Consider the following 20295-nt stretch of genomic DNA (forward strand, 5'->3'; position numbering starts at 1 on the left):
TGTGCTCGCACATGCATGTGCATGCGTGTTTGTGTGTGTGTGTGTGTGTGTGTGTGTGTGTGTGTATGACTTTCTTCCACCCTTTCTATAGTTTCTGGTCACTATCAGCAGCAGGCCCCCACCAGGTGCTATTAGCACTAGCCCTTAGTTGTGGACATAGACTAACAGACTTGATACATAAACAGGACCCAGCATTTTGCTGCATACAGGGAATGCACTTCAGTGACAAAGACAGATACTACCTCAGAGCAATAGACTGGAAAAAAGTTTTTCAAGCAAATGGTCCCAAGAAACAAGCTAGAGTAGCCATTTTAATATTGAATAAAATCGACTTTCAACCAAAAATTATCAAAAAAAAAATAAAGATGGACACTTCAAAGAAAAAATCTACCAAGATGAACTCTCAATTCAGAACATCTATGCTCCAAATGCAAGGGCACCCACATTCATAAAAGAAACTTTACTAAAGCTCAAAGCACACATTGTACCTCACACAATAATAGTGGGAGACTTCAACATCCCCCTCTCATCAATGAACAGATCATGGAAACAGAAAATAAACAGAAACACAGTGAAACAGAAGTTATAAACCAAATGGATTTAACATATATGTGTGTATATATATGCATATATATGCATGTATATACATATATACACACACAACATTTCACCCTAAAACAAAAGAATATACCTTCTTCTCAGCACCTCATGAAATCTTCTCCAAAATTGATCATATAATTAGTCACAAAACAGGCCTCAACAGATACAAGGAGATTGAAATAATCCCATGCATCCTATCAGATCACCACAGAATAAGATTGGTCTTCAGTAACAACAAAAACAGTGGAAAGCCCACATACACTTGGAAGCTGAACAACACTCTACTCAATAATAACTTGGTTAAGGAAGAAATAAGAAAAAATTAAAGACTTTTTAGAATTTAATGAAAATAAAGATACAACATACCAAAAGTTGTAGGACCCATTGCAAGCAGTGTTAAGAGGAGAATTCATAGCTCTAAGTACTTCCAAAGAGAAACTGGAGAGAGCATACACTAGCACCTGAAAGTTCTAGAAAAAAAAGAAGCAAATATACCCAAGAGGAGTAGACAGCAGGAAATAATCAAACTCAGGGCTGAAAAACACAAGTAGAAACAAAAAGAACTATAATAAGAATCAACAAAACCAGGAGCTGGTCCTTTGAGAAAAATCAACAAGATAGATAAACCAGACTAACCAGAGGGCACAGAGACAGTATCCAAATTAACAAAATCAGAAATGAAAAGAGAGATGTAACAACAAAAACTGAGGAAGTTCAAAATATCATCAGATCCTATAACAAAAGCCTATACTCAACAAAACTGGAAATTCTGGATGAAATGAACAATTTTTTAGACAGAGAGGAGGTACAAAAGTTAAATTAGGATCAGATAAACCATCTAAACAGCCTCATAACTCCTAAAGAAATAGCAGCAATCATTAAAATTCTACCAAAAAAAAAAAAAAAAAAAAAAAAAAAAAAAAAAAAAAGCCCAGGACCAGATAGAATTTAGTGCAGAATTCTATCAGACCTTCAAAGAAGACCAAATACCAATTCTCAAACTGTTGCACAAAATAGAAACAAAAGGAACATGACCCAATTCGTTCTATGAAGCCCCAATTATGCTTACACCTAAACCACACAAAGATCCAACAAAGATAATTTTGTACCAATTTCTTTTATGAATATTGTTGCAAAATACTCAATAAAACTCTCACAAACTGAATCCAAGAATACATCAAAATGATCATCCATCATGATCAAGTAGGCTTTATCCCAGGAATGCAGGGATGGTTCAATATATGGAAATTGATCAATGTAATCCACTATATAAATAAACTCAAAGATCATCTCAATAGATTGTGAGAAAGCATTTGACAAAATTCAACACCCCTTCATTGTAAAAGCTTGGAAAGATCAGAAATTCAAGGCCCATAACTAAACATAGTAAAAGCAATATACAGGAAACCAGTAGCAACATCAAAGTAAATGGAGAGAAACTTGAAGCAATCCCACTAAAATCAGGCACTAGACAAGGCTGCCAAATCTCTCCCTACCTATTCAATATAGTACTGGGAGTACTAGCCTGAGCAATTAGATAAGAAAACGATGTCAAAGGGATACAAATAGGAAAGGAAGAAGTCAAAATATCACTATTTGCAGATGATATGATAGTATACTTAAGTTACCCAAAAAACTCCACCAGAGAACTCCTAAACCTGATAGACAACTTCAGCAAAGTGGCTGAATATAAAATCAACTCAAATAAATCAGTAGCCTTCCTCTACTCGAAGGATAAACAAGCTAAGAAAGAAATAGGGGAAATGACACTCTTTACAATAGTCACAAAAAAATATAAAATACCTTGGTGTGGATCCAAGCAAGCAAGTGAAAGATCTGTATGACAAGAACTTCAAGTCTCTGAAGAAAGAAATCGAAGATCTCAGAAGATAGAAAGATCTCCCATGCTTATGGATTGATAGAATTAATACAGTAAAAATGGCCATCTTGCCAAGAGCAATCTACAGATCCAATGCAATCCTCATCAATATTCCAACTTAAGTCTTCATAGAGTTAGAAAGAGCAATTCTCATATCATTTGGAATAAGAAAAAACCCAGGATAGCAAGAACTCTTCTCAACAATAAAAGAACTTCTGGGGGAATCACCATCCCTGACTTCAAGCTGTAATACAGAGCCATCGTGATTTAAAAAAAAACAAACAAACAAGAAAACTACATGAGGGAAGCATTGGAGGAAAGTGGTGGGTAATAGATAAGATAAAAATTCTTTGAATTACATGTTCAACATTTTCAAAGAATAAATTTAAAATGCTAAATGTTAAATGTTAAAGTTTTTAAATTTTAGGCAGGATAAGCATAATCTGTCAAATAATTTTATTTATTATACAAACTATCACTTAGAACATAAAACTTCCAAATGAATAAAAAATAAAATAGGTATTTGTCTACTAGTCACATCACAGGATTTTAGTTCTGACACAGCAGTAGACAACAGATGACTGATAGGGTGGATGATTGGGCATAGGTTAGGTTGTAAAACTGGTCCCAGGTGAAGTAATTAATTAGAGTATTTAAGAAACAGACCATATAACTTTTAATATCTAATAGGAAATCATCAGAATATATCTGTGATCAGAGCAAGCTTGCCATCTAGACTATTCAGCATCAGTGATATATGGATGCAATGAGAGACATTGCCTCAATAAATAAAAATAGAAAGTAATTGAAGAAGACACCTGAAATGAACCTTCTGCCTTCACATTTATATGCACACACTTGCTTCTACACACAAGTGAACACACATACAGACGTGCATGCACTTTCCATACATGAATATCCAAATACATTTACTCAGACTACAAGTAAACTGAACTGTGTAGTCAACACTGTCATAAGATAAAAGTCTACTGACAGTGGCATTCAAAATCATACAACACTCAAAAGTCAATTTAGCTAAATATATTCAGAGAACACTTGAAATGAATTTAAAATATTATGTTTCTGTATCAGAATCATAAAGTGCTTTGGGTGGCCAGTTCTTCCCAAATTGTTCCATAAATGTAATCTAATATCCATTAAAAACTGGAGGAGTCAAATTTTGTTTTAAAAAAAATCAACAACAAACAAAACAAAGTTTTATTTTCCCTAAAACCAAAAATTGGTCTTTCTGAAAGTATATTTTTAAAAGAACAAAAAAAATCTAGAGACTGAAAGGAGACATTTATAAGACTGGTAGAAAAATTTATAAGATATTGATTTGATCAAGGACATTCTCTCTCTCTCTCTCTCTCTCTCTCTCTCTCTCTCTCTCTCTCTCTCTCTGCATATGTGCGTGTGTGTGCATGTGTAGGATAGTATAATACATACATTATAATATAATATACCTTACATTATAATCATAACATGTATATATACGTAAAACTACAAAATGCCCCTTGTTTACATGCGGTACTGTGTGAATTATACAGCAATAATGCTAAGCATTTTAATATTTTTATTTAAAACATAATGCCTCATATGGAGGAACTACAATATAATTTTTTAAAAAAGATAACGAGAGGTAGAAAGAAACGTAAGTTACTCTGATTAATTCATTTAATCTAAATTTCCATGCCACTATGCTCACTAAAGGATTTCCGCTTTATATTATTTATTAACATCTGCCATTCAACTTAGCAGTAGACATTTAGATTCGAGATTTATTGCCAAATTTTCCAGAATTATTTTAGGACTGACCTTAATTTATTAGCATGTGCAACATGACAAATCAACTTTTATACACATGTTTTCTCTTTTATCTTAGATTACAATTTCATCTATAAGAGAACTCTATTAGGTCAATGGGAATGTCACATCCATTTAAAGTACCAAGAATCCTAACATCTAAAGAAGAAGAAGAAGAAGAAGAAGAAGAAGAAGAAGAAGAAGAAGAAGAAGAAGAAGAAGAAGAAGAAGAAGAAGAAGAAGAAGAAGAAGAAGAAGAAGAAAAGAAAACATTTACTAAGATTCAGCAGTAAAGTCAGTAGAGAAGGAATGTGTTCCTGAGTAAAATAGACAGATGAGCAAAGGAAATATTTAGATAGAACAGATTTCTATTTATACTGTTCAAAGTGGAAAGTTATAAGATTACTGGCTAAGCTTCTCATATAATTTTATTTTTTAAAAAAAGTGTTTCTCCTCAAATAATTTAATCTCTGTGTTTAATGTTTATATGATTCAGTGTCCAAGAAAGATTGTAAAAGAGTAAAGTGTCCTTAATAATGGTTCATACCTTCTTATCAAAGACTTCACAGTGGGAGGTTTCTTTCATATCTCCCTCTCATACCTACTCAGCCTCCTTATTGCCCCTCTCACATCTTTGTTTCTTAGAGTATAAATGAGAGGGTTGAGGCTAGGTGTGACAACAGTATAGAAGAGGGCAATGAACTTGGCATGATCCTGAGAACTTTTTGTTGAAGGCTGAAGATAAATGCACATGATTGGAATGAAAAAGAGAGAAACAACAGTAAGATGAGCTCCACAGGTCCCAAAAACTTTCTGAAGTCGAGTGGTTGATTGCATTTTCAGGACAGTCCATGCAATGGCACCATAGGAGCTCAGAATGAGAATAAGTGGTATGACAACAAAAATAGCACTCATGACCATGAGAGTTAGCTCATTTGCATGGATATCAACACAGGACAACTGCAACAGTGCTGGCACTTCACAGAAAAAGTGGTCCACTTGGCGATGGCCACACAGGGGTACCCAGAAAGTAAAGGAGGAATGAAGTGCTGAGGTGATAAAGCCACATACCCAGGATGTTGCAGCCAGCAGTTGGCAGAAACGAGGATTCATGAGGACAGAGTAATGCAAGGGTTTACACACAGCTGCATAGCGGTCATAGGACATCACCACCAACAGAACACACTCTGTGGTACCCAGAGCAAGGACAAAATAGAGCTGAAGCATGCAACCAGCATAAGATATCGTCTTCTCTGGACCCCAGAGGTTGAACAGCAACTGAGGGACAGAGCTAGTGGTATAGCAGAGATCCAGAGCAGAGAGGTTTGAGAGGAAAAAGTACATAGGGGTGTGCAGGTGAGAATCTAGGTGTGACAGGATGATGATGAAGAGATTGCCTGTCAGTGTCATCATGTAGAATATCAATATCACCACAAAGAGAACAACTTCCAGATGAGGCCATTTAGAAAATCCCAGAAAAATAAAGTACCCTTCCCAACTTGCATTGAAATTTTCCACCATTGCTCATTTTCTCTTTTGTCTTATCCTCAGTTCTAGAAAACATGAAGAGATAGATTTACAGTAAATGATTAATTAAATAAATCATTAGCAAGCTTATAAATATATATATGTAGATATTAATATACTTTGACTATACCTCATATTCATATCTCATTGACTTTTTATACATGTAAAATATATACTTAATATATAAAACTTATGTTATTAATTATTAGAATCATTAATTATATATTTATATGAAAAATTAATGAATTTTGAAAGCAAACAGTTCCTAATTACTACAAATGAAATTACTGATAAATGCATTACTGACAGAAAATGATGAAAATCTAGCTAGTAAGTTTTCTAAGGGACAATATAATTACACAATTTATATCATCCTATCAAAACTCAGTCAATTACAAATTGAAAACTAGAAAATTGTATGATAAAGATCTAGTAGATTCCTTCATAATCATGTGAGTCAAGAGAATCTCACCAGTTTTTTTTTTTTAACAAACTAATACTATATAGCTGGCTTTTGAATATTTTGACAGTACATCATGTCACTGAAGTGATATTTCTGCCCAGATGTTGATAAATGTTGAGTGGATAGATGAACACATGGTAGATGACACAATGATAATAGAGGAATCACAGCCTTTTATTAAAAAGTTTGTGCTAAGGTACTGTACAGGTAAAGGTAAATGTTTTTTCAGTGCTTTTATATTTGTTCTGTAAGTTTGGAGTATGTTTCAATAAAATGCTATCAATAAGAAGTACAAAATAATTTTTTGTTCTATGTGAATATTTATACTTTTACAGAAAAATAACTTAGCAAGTATGAACTTCTCATTCATCTTAGGGTAACAACTGAGTAAATGATAATTGAATAAATGCCTAAACTGGATTTCGAAGGTAACTTATTGCTAACAAGTAAATGTCTTCAAATTTGTTTCTAGTGTTCCTAGGTTATTTGTATTTATATGATGATAGAAAACATAATAATTGTTATCTTGGTAACTGTACAGGCAATAATATGTGTGAAGAGAACATATCACATTGAGCAGTAATTTCTAATTACTTAAGTAAAGTAAAATGTACTAATTCAGTTAGATATAATACAGGAATAAGCTTATTTATTGACCTGTTTATTTGCACTGAAGACTATTTATAACCAAGAAACAGAACTTAAAGAGAAATATGAACAAAAAAGGCCCATAAACACATCAATTCCTGAATAATATTTAATGACAAAACTGAATAGAAAGTTTGCTCAAATGCTGCCTATGGACCACAGAAATATTGGGAACACTAAATTTGGACCTGATGGTTTAATATCATAATTCTTAAGAGTGTCTGTAATGTAAACAGTCACTTCCTGTAACACAGTAACCATTCAGGACAATAACTCAGCACACCATAAGAAGAATTTTCTTAAAAGTCCTACCCAAATAATACCAGTAATGTAGTAAGCCAAGTAGATCCCTTTAGGGAGAACTCACTTCCATTTAAAAGTCATTCAGAATTTTCTAAGAGGTCTTTGTGAAATTCTTTTGAAGAAAGCGTTATCCATCATGAGAAACTGCAGTTACTTGCTTTTAGGAAGGTGTGATCTTTCTTACAGGCAGCCACCTCTGCAACTTCATTAACTAACGAAGCAGCAGTTGTGATGTCTCTATATTGCATGAGCCATCTTTAGCATTTTCATCAAGAGATGTTTCATAGAAGCTATGTGATAGAGAACAAAACTTATTAGACACAAAAAAAAGAAAATGTAAGAACTTGTGGTTTTATTTTCTTATTATTAGAAATGAGGGAAATAGAGGTTTTATCAAAAATTGCTTTTATCACCTGAGAATAAACTGTCTTTTCTTGTTGAAAGCCAGAATTATAAAAGAAATAGTGATGGTTATTCCCCACCCTCAGCACTAGCCATCATAAACCTAGAACTCTCATCTCTAACATTAACTAGTTAGTGTTCGAGCAGTGTTCATTCACTCCCATCCCTTGTCTGACCATATTCTAAGTTCTGTCATTTTGCCATCCTTCACCTTGTAAGGCCAACTGGCTGGCTGGAGGTAGTCTCTTTGAAGGCACCAGCATAAGCAGTTCTGCCTCTCTTTCTGACTTACTACATCATGCTAAGAGAGCAGACCTCTGTGATAACCATTTAATACTGCCTGACTCATAAAGGATTTGTTTGTGACCAAAAGAGAAAATAAGAGCAATCAGTGTATTAAGGATGGCCCTTGTCTAAGATCAAATGAGGTTTGTGGAAATAATGACAAATCTGACTTGATTTCTTTGACTGGGCTAATAGGAGCATAAATCCCAAAGAGTCAATTAATGCTCCATAAGGAATTGTATTGTTTAGTTTTTTTTCCCAGAAATAGATTCCCCATGACAGCACAACACTGTGACAAGGAATCTATAGATGAACAACTGAGAAAATCTACTCTATGATGTGTGTACAGAAGAGGATGAGTTGTCCTACATTATTTGAATTATTTTTTTCTCATTGAAAATTAGAAAGATAATTTTGTTTTAGGGTAGGAAAAGACATCCAATATTTCATTAAAAACAAAGTTATCTTTGCTCCATGTAAATTGAGTTCTTCTTTGGGTCTATCTGTGTGTAAAGTTCTGTGTGTGTAAAAATATGTTCACTACATGTTACCTGTTATTGCCATTATAATATATTTTAATTACAGCCCGTGTTTTATATATCAATTCTTCGTCTTCTTCTTTCTTAAAATTTAACTAAAATTAGTGTTATGTCTATTTCCATTCTTTTTAGTGCGCAAATGTCATAGATAAACTCTTATCACCCTCAGCTATCAGTGAATGTGCCAACATCTCACACATACAGAAGACCACCCCTCTTGGCAGTTATTCATCGATTCCCTTCACCATAATGCATGCATCATTTAACAATAAATATTTAATGCAAAAGAAATATTATTATATGGATACTTAACAGGTTTAAATGTCTTCACTTTTCTATGAAGAAATGTAAAGGATGATACTAATTCTGTGAATACTATAAGAATGCACCCAATTTTCAGGACCTGGAAAAAGTCTAATACTCTGGGCCAGAGCAGATTATATGTATTTTATAACAGAATTGTTATTCACAACACTTGATAAACATATTTTAGTGTTCCTCAATCTATTCAGTGCCAGCATATGTAGATTTTAAAATTTATTTATTTATTTATTTATTTATTTATTTATTTATTTATTTATTTATATGAGTACACTGTTGCTGGCCTCAGACACACAAGAAGAGGGCATCAGATCCCATTACAGATGGTTGTGAGCCACAATGTAGTTGCTGGGAATTGAACTTAGGACCTCTGGAAGAGCAGTCAGTGCTCTTAACCTGTGAGCCATCTCTCCAGCCCTAGATATTTTAATATTACTGTTTTGAGAAACATGGACATATAACATGTTTTAGTTGAAGAATATTATTTTTAAATCAGTCTTGTATTATTTTATATTCTAGATTTTAAGAGATATCTGACAAACTGTAAGAATATGGTATATGGTTTACTGAGTGTTGTATTCTAAAAATTGATATCTAGTTCTTGTTTAATACACTATATTTTATCCATTTTCATTTGCATTAATTTTCTGGAAACTATACATTCCACTCATAGCAGTGCATGATACAATGGCATCACTGAGGATAGTAATACTGACACTGGGGTAGGAACTGCTTATTCTTATTTTGTCAAGATAGATGTTAGATATTACACTGAATATAATAGATTCAATTAAGAATATCTATCAAAATAATCCCCAAAGTAAAAGAAATTAAAAAGTCCAATGATTTATAAAACATTGTATTTTCAAACACAAGCTTATTTTGTCCACATATGGATTTGATACATACAATAAAGTCAACCGAGTTACTAGTTTTATTTATTTAATTTATTATTAAAATGTTTTTGGTTTTCTTACCAAGATACAAAATATGTAATACTAATAGTCTGGAAAGAAACTTCTTCTGGGTTATATATGATAGAGAAAATAAAAAACTTGGAACTATTCCAGTTTCAAAAGAAAGATATGCCAATACATGCAAGATTATTACCCACTTTCTCTTCTATCAAATTTAGTATGTCTAGTTTTATGTTGAAATCTTTGATCCACTTGGAATTGAGTTTTGTACAGTGCAATAGATGTAGATGTATTTGCTTTCATCTACATGCAGACATCCAGTTAGGTCAGAAACATTTGTTATGGATGCTTTCTTTTTCCACTGCATATTTTTAGTTTCTTTGTCAAAATTTAAGTGTCCATAGGTATATGGTTTACTCCTGGGTTTTCCATTTTTCCCATTGATCAGTGTGTCTGTTTTTATGCCAATACCATGTGGGTTTTGTTACTATTGTTCTATAATACAGCTTGAAATCAGAGATAGTGGTATCTCTAGAAGATCTTTCATTGTACAGTATTGTTGTAGCAATCTTGGGCCTTTTGTTTCTCCATATGACTTTAGTATTTTTTTAAGGTCTGTAAATAATTGTGTTCGAATTTTTATGAGAATTGTGCTGATTCTGTAGATTGCATTTGGTAAGGTGGCCATTTTTACTATGTTAATCCTACCGATCCATGAGCATGCAAGATCTTTGCACCTTCTTATACCTTCTTTAATTTTTTTATTCAAAGACTTGAAGTTTTTGTCATACAGGTTTTTTTTATCATTTGCTTAGTTATAGTTACATAAGATATTTTAAATTATTAGTGGCCATTTTTAAGGGTTTTGTCCCTCTAATTTCTTCCTCAGCCCATTTTTCATTTGTATAAAGACAAATTACTGATTGTTTTTTAGTTTGTTTTGTGTCCAGCCAAAACATGAAAAAGAGAGAGGAACAGCAGTAAGATGGACTCCACAGGTCCCAAAAACTTTCTGAAATCAAGCTGTTGATTGCATTTTCAGGACTTTCCATGCATAGGAGCTCAGAATGAGAATAAGTGGTATGACAACAAAAATAACACTCATGACCATGAGAGTCAGCTCATTTGCATGGATATCAACACAGGACAACTGCAACAGTGCTGGCACTTCACAGAAGAAGTGGTCCCCTTGGCGATGATGGCCACATGGGGTTTCCTGGAAGTTAAAGAATGTATGAAGTGTTAAGGTTTGGCCTGTTGCTGTGTAACAGAATACTAAATACTGGCCACCAAGTTCTGGTTATTCCCAGGGACAAGGAAGTGATACTATATAACCTTGTTCCTTAATTTAAAACTATTGGTTAAAAAAAGATACCTACAGCTTACAGCTGGGCAGAGGAGGTGGAGTTTCAGTTTCCAGTCTTGGGGGCCAAGGAGAGATGATGAGGGAAAAAAGAAGCTACAGAGAAGAGAAGATGCCATGGGATAGGTGCATCATGAAAACATGGCCATAAGTGCTTCCTAATTGAAGTTAGGAGTTGTCCACATAGGCTGGGCAGTGGTGCTGCACACCTTTAATCCCAGTACTTGGGAGGCAGAAGCAGGTGGATTTCTGAGTTCGAGGCCAGCCTGGTCTACAGAGTGAGTTCCAGGACAGCCAGGGCTACACAGAGAACCCCTGTCTTGAAAAGAAAAAAAGACATTTAAAAAAAGAAAAATGGTTTCTTCAGACAAAGTTATTAAATTAACAGGCTGGCAAGCCAAGGACGGGTAAGATTCTGCACAGAGCCTTACCAATCTAAGACAGAAATGCATTGCCTTTGATAATGCATATTCCATGATGGGTAAGGAAAGCATTCTTGTCAGAATGACAAGACAAACTCAGTCTTGTTAATGAAATAAAAATGGGGGAGAGGTAGAGAGCCTTTGGAGCTGCTTGGCAAGAAGCTGACATGGGCCAAGGAAAGGGACTGCTTAACAGAAATATGATATTGGCCAAGGAAAAGGAAATAGGCTTCAAGCAGGAATCTGATATTAGACTAGAACAAAGAAGTAGTTTCAGGTAGGAGTCTAAATCGTAGGCTACACGAAAGAAGAAATCTCAGGCAGGAATCTAAATATTAGGCCAGAACAAAGAAGTAATTTCAGACAGGAATCTAAATTTTAGGCTAGAACAAGGAAGTAGGCTTCAGACATGAAAATGACCTTGGGCTAGGATAGGGAAGTAGACTCAGATACTTTGGTCATCCTGATAAGCCTTTAGAAACAGTGATTATGGGAGTGTTCATGTAACTGGGTTTAATGCCTTGCTTTTTCTTTGACTATTTGTGTTTATTGTATTGCTTGTTCCTTGACTATTTGCATCTATTGTATTGCTAGACCCTCAACCTAGAACTGACCTATTACATAGATGTAATCAAAATGGTATAAAAGCATAAAGGAAGAGGGGGTATAGGATAGGGGATTCTAGGGAAGAGAAATGGGGAAAGGAGATGACATCTGTACTGTAAATAAATAAAATATCCAATTAAAAAGAAAAGAGTTGTCCACATAGAACATGGCAAGTTATAACTTGGGGTTATTTACAGGGAAGTAGACATTTAGCATAGAGAGTAAATATCTGGCCAGCTCTAGTATTGATTAAGGCTTACTATAAATATAAAAGTTGTGTGTCTTTTATCTAGGAACTGAATTATCTATTGTGGGGCAGATATCCCCAACTGAGATTAAATATACACCACTACAACAAAGGGTTAAAGTGAAAAAAGCCACATATCCAGGATGCTGCAGCCAGCTTGTGGCAATGAGGACAGAGTAGTGCAAGGGTTTATATAGAGCTACATAGCTCTCTTAGGACATCACTACCAACCAAACATACTCTGTGGTGCCCAGTACGAGGACAAAATAAAGTTGGAGCATGTAGCCAGTATAAGATAATATATTCTCTGGACCCCAGAGGTTGAACAGCAGCTGAGGGACAGAGCTAGTGGTATAGTAGAGATCCAGAGCAGAGAGATTTGAGAGGAAGAATTATACAGAGGTGTGTAGATGGGAATCTATGTGTGACAGGATGATGATGAAAAGATTCCCTGTCAGTGTCATCACATAGAATATCAATATCACCACAAAGAAAACAACTTACCCATGAGGCCATTTAGAAAAGCCAAGAAGAATAAACTATACTTCAGAACTTTCATTAATTTTCTCATTATCACTCATTTTCCCTGTACCTTAAGAGAAAAAAAATCAATAGGGTGTCGAGATGTTGACAAACACTTTTAAGTATACCAGGTTAAATAAATGTTGCTTCTCAATACTTTTCTCAGAAGGTATGCCATGGCTCTGGCATCTCTAGTCTCTTGAGTTCCCCAAGACAATTCAGGCATCATGGTCTCAGCTTCACACAACAGCCTCTCTTGTCCTTCATGCAAGAATACCCCTGCTACAAATCTGGCCTCAGTTTCTTTCCTTCATCACAGAGGTATATTCCATAAGTCCCATCCTTTACTGTAAGTCCAGAACCACATTGATGAAGCTATCAAGTTCTACTACTTGCAAGGGGTTAAAACATGACCTCTTTGTTCAGTCATATCTTTATCAGCTTTCCATTTTTTATGATTTTCTTCTTTAATTCCTTGTCACAGGATAGAAGCTTAGCTGGGTGGGATCTTGGCCTAAGGTCACCACTACCTTTATTCTATTTCATATATTTAATCTGCTTATCTCTTCAAACACTGGATTTAGTTCCATTCTACTTCCTGGTGTCTTCCTTCTCCTTAAACCATACATTTTGTTTTTTCATTTCTCAACTTGCTCCTTTTCATCAGAACTTTCTTCATTAGAGTGAACACTAATAACCACATGACAGTGTCTCTGCTTCTGTTTTGAGATTTTCTTTGCCAATGCAATTAATCTAAATCTCTTCATTTTACTCAATTTTATTCTTCAAACAAGGGTAAAAGGAAGTTAAACATTTCACCAGAATATCACAAGAATGATTACTAGACAACATTTTAAAATTTTTCTCCTCTGAAAACTCTTGAGTCAGACCCCCATAGTTAAAATAACACTCAACACAACTATCTTCCATGCTTCTACCACTATTGCCCATTAGGCAGTACTTAAAACATTACTGCTTTCCTAACCCAAAGTCTAGAAATACATATTCCTCCAATCAAATGATTGGTCAGACCTACCATAGCAATATCTTGGTCCCTGGTATCAACTTCTATCTTTGTTAGGATTTTATTGCAGTGAAGAGACACCATGACCATGACAACTCTTGTAAAGAAAAAATATTTAATTGGGGCTGGCTTACTGTTACATAGGTTTACTCCATTATCATCATGGCAGGAAACATGGCAGTGTTTAGGCAGACACGATGTTGGAAAGGGGGCTAAGAGTTGTACATTTTGATTTACATGCAGTAAAACGAGACTAGACTGGGCATAGTTTGAGGATATATGACCTCAAAGCCTACCTCCACCATGACACACTTCCTCCAACAAGGTCACAGTACCTCTCTCTATTGTCAAGCATTCCAATATATGAGTTTGTGGGGGCCATTCCTATTCAAACCACCACAATGCGTATAAAGATAAGTATTAAAAATACAGTTAGAAATTATATTGCTTTAAAAACCATGGAAGTAATGGAGCCCCCTCTTGTGTCTTGACTTCCATAGCTATAGGTAAATGGCTATATTTATAGTGCTAGGTATAAATTCCTTCCTAGTAAGCAGGACTTAAAATCAATAAGACAGCTGTTGGTTATTCTCATTGTACAAGTGTCACTATTGCTTCCTTAGATTTGTCTTGCTCAACCAGTCATTGTGGTTTGTAGGCTTTCAGATGTGTAGAATTACTGATTGTTTCTCTCATTGGCAGCTTGCATAGCACCTTCTGATATTGTGAGAGACAGAACACAGGGAAAAAGTTTCTGATTCAGTTCCAGCTCTATTTTTAAAAGGCTTATCTCCAAAGTGTGTTGTCTTCAGTAATAGATCCTGTCTCCAAGTTCTAAAAAGGAAACCAAAGACAGTATAAAATGTTTGTCCTACCAACTATACTTACTGTATTTTTTGAGACAGTTTTATTATGAAGTTGTAGTTGGCCTGGAACTTGCTATGTAGACCAAGCTGGCCATAAACTCTCAAAGATCTTCCTGTCTTTGCCCTTAGAGTGCTGAGATTAAATGTGCATATACCAACTGAGGAAACTAGAATGGCCAAGAAGCACCTAAAGAAATGTTCAACATCCTTAGTCATCAGAGAAATGCAAATCAAAACAACCCTGAGTTCCACCTCACACCAGTAAGAATGGCTAAGATCAAAAACTCAGGTGATAGCAGATGCTGGCAAGGATGTAGAGAAAGAGGAACACCCCTCCATTGTTGGTGGGATTGCAAACTGATACAACCACTCTGGAAATCAGTCTGAGGGTTCCTCAGAAAATTGGACATAACATTACCTGAGGACTCAGATATACCATTCCTGGGCATATACCCAGAAGATGCCCCAAAGGTAGACACTGATGTGGATATCAGGACATGCATGCTGACAGGAGCCTGATATAGCTGTCTCCTTAGAGGTCTGCCAGAGTCTGACATATTCAGAGGCAGATGCTCACAGCTAACCATTGAACTGATCAAGGGGTTCCCAATGGAGGAGTTAGAAGACTGAAGGAGCTGAAAGGGTTTGCGACCCCATGAAGAGAGCAACAACACAAACCAGAGCTCCCAGGGTCTAAACCAACAGCCTGGGAGAACATGACTCCAGCTGTATATGTAGGGGAGGATGGCCTTGTAGGCATAGGTGGGAAAGGAGATCCTTGGTCCCATGAAGGCTGGACGCCCAGTGTGGGGGAATTTGAGGGTGGAGAGGTCAGAGTTGGGGAGGGGGATAGGTGGGGGCATATTCCCATAAAAGCAGAAGGAGGGGAGATAAAATAGGGAGTTTCTGGGTGGGGGGGAATGGGGTGAGGGTATAACATCTGGAATGTAAATAAAATATCCAAGAAAAAACAAAACAACAAAAAAGTGCATATACCATACTGGAAATACAAAGCCTTTGTGAGGGCCCTCTGAGCCTTGTTATGGTTATTTAATCTTTAAATAGGTTTCTTTTTATGCCCATCCAATATTCAAAATCACTTATCATCTTCTAATTCAAAGAAAAACCATGTTCTTTTTATGTTATTTTTTAAATATTTATTTATATATTTTATGTATATAAATATACTGTCACTGTCTTCAGACACACCAGAAGAGGGCATCAGATCCCATTACAGATGGTTGTGAGCCCCCATGTGGTTGCTGAGAATTGAACTCAGGACCTCTGGAAGAGCAGTCAGTGCTTTTAACCACTGAGCCATTACTCCAGCCCTTTATTTTACTTTTTAGGGAAGAAGAATTAATTATCAATTTTTATTTGATTCTGTACTCTATACTTTGAGAATTAAAACCAAGAAACTGATCAAGGGGTTCCCAAATAGTCTACTAAATAGTCTAGCAATTCCACTCAAAGTAAACATCAAGGAAAACTGAAACCATATGCTTAACCAAAAGTCTGTAAAACATTATTCATGACAGTTTATTAGTTGAAGGAATGAAAAATAAAATGTGGCACAATTAGCATTAAAAATGAGTGTTTGAGACTGAAGGGATGGATTGGTGATTAAATGCATTTGCTGCTCTTATAGAGGACGTGAATTTGTTTATCAGTACCAACATTAGGTGATGCACAACTGCTTGTAACTCCAGTTCCAAGAGATCTAATACTATCTTCTTGATTCCCCAAGTACCTACATACATGTGACATGCACTCATGCAGCCACAGTCACAAACTCATGAATAAAAATTAAGGTGGATTTAAAAGAGTTTTCATACATGCACAAAATAAAGGAAAATTAAAGATGTTAAGAGAAAATTAAAGATGTTAAAATTAACAATCAAAGAGGCTACACTTTATTTTATTAGTATGAAATTTTAGCAGGATATTTCTAAAGGTATAAAAGAGGCATTAGTCATTTCTATCACCACAAAGAAAACAAGTAATAATGACTGAAGATGCAAGATTTGCCTTTTAGGATAACAAAATATATTCTATAATTTATTAGTGGCAATAGTTGCACAATTAATGCTAGGGACATCAAAAAAAGATGACTGAATTTTAAACTTTAAAAATGTATACTTGAGCCTATATAGAGAAAGCTAAGGCATTAAGAAAGAGCACTGACAGATTATACAGACATCCCAAACCTCTTCAAATCCCAAAATTCTAGAACCAGGGCATCTGACACCCTCTTCTGGCCTCTGAGTGTACTGAACACCTGTGTTGCACAGACATCCATGGAAGCAAAACACCTATACACATAAATAAGAATGTTGAAAAGTGAACTTTGAAAGTTTTAAAAACTAAGAAAAATTGCATGTTTTCACGTGTAGATACTAGCTTATATTATTTATATGTTTATTTGTAAGTGGGAATACATATGGGTAATGATCTTGAAACTACAAAGTATACCACAAAGAAGAAAAGTATTGAGGAGGGGAAGAAGGACAACAGAATGCAATTAACATGAAAACAGAAAGGAACCAATTGTGGTGGCAGGGAGGGAGGATAAGGGATCTGCAGGGGTGGGGGGAGTCAATAGGGAAAAGTGGCAGGGAGGAGATTCAACAAAACATATACTGTTTGAAAATGCAAGAATAAAACATAATACTGTATATGATGATTAATGTATTTTAAAATAAAATGAACTTTATGGTATACATATGGTACACATAAGACAAATTATGTTTTATATTGTGTGTGTATATATATATATATATATGTATATATATATTCCCACTTTTACTATATACAACAAATCTTTTTGTTTTCTTTTCTTTTCTCTATATAAGTTAAAGTGTAGGCCGCCAACCTTATGCAGCTGAATAAAACGGCACCGCAGAGTTGACGCGATTGACTAAAACAACGCTGCGCCACTTCAACTCTGCGGGCCAAGGGCGCACATTTGCACGCACCAGCTGCTCTGAGGCGGCAATCCAAGATGGCGCCTGCCTAGCATGCACAGTTCAATTTGGCTCCAGCCCCTCCTGAACGGGGCATGCAAATGAGGTACCACTAGGGTACCACGAACCTGACCAATCACCCCCTCCCGGGCGGGGTATGCTAATGAGTATGCTAATGAGGCATTGCAAATTGACCAATCGGCACCTCCATGTGCTTTGCCACGCCCAGGGCTGGGGGTATATAAGCAGCCCATTCTGGGCATTCGAGGCAGTCTCTCCCAGAAATCTAAAAGAGCGCTTCCACAATAAAGGCTGTTGAGAAGGATCCAGCTTGTCCTTGCTGGACAAGCGGGGCACGACAAAGTGGTGCCAAAACCCGGGACAGAAGAAAAGAAGAAAAGAAGAAAGAAGAAAAGAAGAAACGAAGAAACGAAGAAAGAAGAAATTCGGGACAAAAGAAAGAAAAAAGAAGGCACCTGAGAACGGGGGACACGAGGAGAAATTCTCATGGATTCAGAACTCTTCACCCTGAGAAGCGGCGATACCGGTAAGTTCCCAGGTCAAATGGGATAATAAGAAAAGGTCCTCAGAAAGAGAGGATTCGAAAATCCACGGATTCAAAAGACCTCAGTAAAGAGGCAGAAAGACCTCGGTAAAGAGGCACCTCAGAAGACCTCGGTAAAGAGGCAATTCAGAAGACCTCGGTAAAGAGGCAATTCAGAAGACCTCGGTAAAGAGGCACCTCAGAAGACCTCGGAAAAGAGGCAGACCTCGGAAAAGAGGCAGTTCAGAAGACCTCGGTAAAGAGGCAGCTTAGAAGACCTCGGTAAACAGGCAGACCTCGGAAAAGAGGCAGCTTAGAAGACCTCGGAAAAAAAGGCAGCTCAGATGACCTCGGTAAAGAGGCAGCTTAGAAGTCCGCAGGAAAGTTTCTGAGGGAACGGGATAATATAAGCCCAATGTTTGATTAAGACAGACGGGGCTAGACAACTCCACCTGTCCACCCATGTGTAAATCTCACGTAGCTAAGTGAGTAACATGGGGAATACTCAATCCAGCCAATTCTTGAGCGCGCTGCAAGAGCTCCTTGAGCAACGACACCTTGATATAAAAGGAAAAGTCCTAGAGGGCTTTCTACGTGAAATAGGCGAGTAGCCCCATGTTTCGTGCTCACAGGGTCTCTAACCATTGGCTCATGGGAGAAATTGGGTCAAGAGCTTGATAGGGAGGCTGAGGAAGGGTCAGTGAAACCCGGGGTGAGGCCCCTTTGGTGCATAATACGCGCCTGCTTGGAGGATAAAAGATGTGTTGAGGGTGTGAAAGCAGGACAGAAATTGCTTCAAGAGCATCAGGAGAGCATGTCAGAAGAGGAAAGGGCCTTTAAGGAGAAAAAAGAGGATAAGGGGTACAAAGATAAAGAAAAGGGAAAAGCTAGCAGAGCCAAAGACAGGCCTAAACGGCCTGAAAAGGATAAAAAGGAGAAAAGGGAAGAGGGATCCACAGGGATTTACCCCTCTTTGAAAGAATTAGAAACTTCAGATGAGTCTGGGTTAGCTTCTGAGGAAGAAGCGGAGCTCGAAAGGGGAGCCGCTAAGTGTATACAAAAAAGATGTGATTTTGGTCGGGGAAACATCAGTAAGGCCAAGGATAAACAGGAAGAGGATAAGTTAGACAAAATGGAGAAGGAGCTGAAAGAGTTCCTAGCCGAAATGAGATCAATGACTCTTTCAAGAAAGAAACAGGAAGAGGGGAGAAAAGATGGGATTGGGCTTAAGCCACTGCCCTGGGCGGCACCTAGAGCACCGCCGGCAGGAACACCGCCTCATGCGGAAGTTCCGCAGTGCCCACCATTGGAAAAGGGATCTTCTTTTTGCCCTCAGACATGGAAGGAGGCCGCTGGGGCCTTTCCTGTTTTTGAGGATGATAATCAGCAGAGATTTTATGAGCCTTTAGAGTTTAAGCAACTAAAGGCCTTGGCTGAGTCCGTCCAGGCGTATGGGATTAATGCATCTTTTACTCAAGCATTGTTAGAAAGATTAACCTTGTGTGCCATGACCCCATCCGATTGGATGAGCACAGTTAAAGCCTGCTTAACTATGGGTCAGTATTTGAACTGGAAGGCCCTGTATACCGAGTACGCTCAAATCCAGGCTCGGGCCAACCAAATCGATGGCCAAGATGCATGGTCCTTTGACATGTTAATGGGTCAGCGTCAATGGGCCGCAAATCAGACAGGTTATCCCATACCAGTTTACAGCCAGATTAATGCCATGGCCATAAAGGCATGGAGGTCCCTGCCCAACAAAGGAGAGGTATCAGGAAACCTAACAAAGGTCATCCAGGGGCCCACAGAGCCGTTTTCTGACTTTGTAGCAAGAATGATAGAGGCAGCAGAGAGGATTTTTGGTGACCCAGATACAGCCATGAAGGAGGGGTGAACTGGCCCAGGTCGGAAAAACCTGGGCATTTCAAAAGACAGTGCCCTGAGAGAACAACTTAATGTAATTGGTCGCTCTGCTGCGGAGCGTCATACTTATTCTGTGGTGAGGGCGCAGTGGCTGCAGGGTTAGCAGTGGCACCTCCACCTTGTTG

General features: G+C 36.9%; 1 protein-coding gene and 1 pseudogene across 2 annotated transcripts; both read right to left on the minus strand.

Annotated features, from left to right (window-relative positions):
• Positions 1–1536: 1536 nt before the first annotated feature.
• LOC117724919 (olfactory receptor 2J3-like) lies at positions 1537–8024 on the minus strand. 2 transcript variants are annotated; one of them, XM_076916937.1, is made up of 3 exons: positions 7840–8024; positions 7291–7516; positions 1537–5838 (listed from the first exon to the last, which is right to left on the minus strand). In XM_076916937.1, exon 3 carries the CDS (start codon positions 5804–5806, stop codon positions 4868–4870), a length of 939 nt encoding a protein of 312 aa, XP_076773052.1. In that variant the 5' UTR covers positions 5807–5838; positions 7291–7516; positions 7840–8024; the 3' UTR covers positions 1537–4867. The 2 variants fall into 2 exon arrangements, with proteins under 2 accessions (XP_076773052.1, XP_076773053.1); XM_076916938.1 differs by lacking the exon at positions 7840–8024 and adding an exon at positions 7640–7826.
• Positions 8025–10606: 2582 nt separating this feature from the next.
• On the minus strand, positions 10607–18864 carry LOC117724303 (olfactory receptor 2J3-like; annotated as a pseudogene).
• Positions 18865–20295: the final 1431 nt, after the last annotated feature.

The sequence above is a fragment of the Arvicanthis niloticus genome, chromosome 20 (assembly GCF_011762505.2).
Source record: "Arvicanthis niloticus isolate mArvNil1 chromosome 20, mArvNil1.pat.X, whole genome shotgun sequence".
NCBI classification, from domain to species: domain Eukaryota; kingdom Metazoa; phylum Chordata; class Mammalia; order Rodentia; family Muridae; genus Arvicanthis; species Arvicanthis niloticus.

What these genes read in the sequence shown, in the direction of transcription:
- LOC117724919 (XM_076916937.1), bottom strand. Translation starts at nt 5,806, where the DNA reads ATGGTGGAAAATTTCAATGCAAGTTGGGAAGGGTACTTTATTTTTCTG.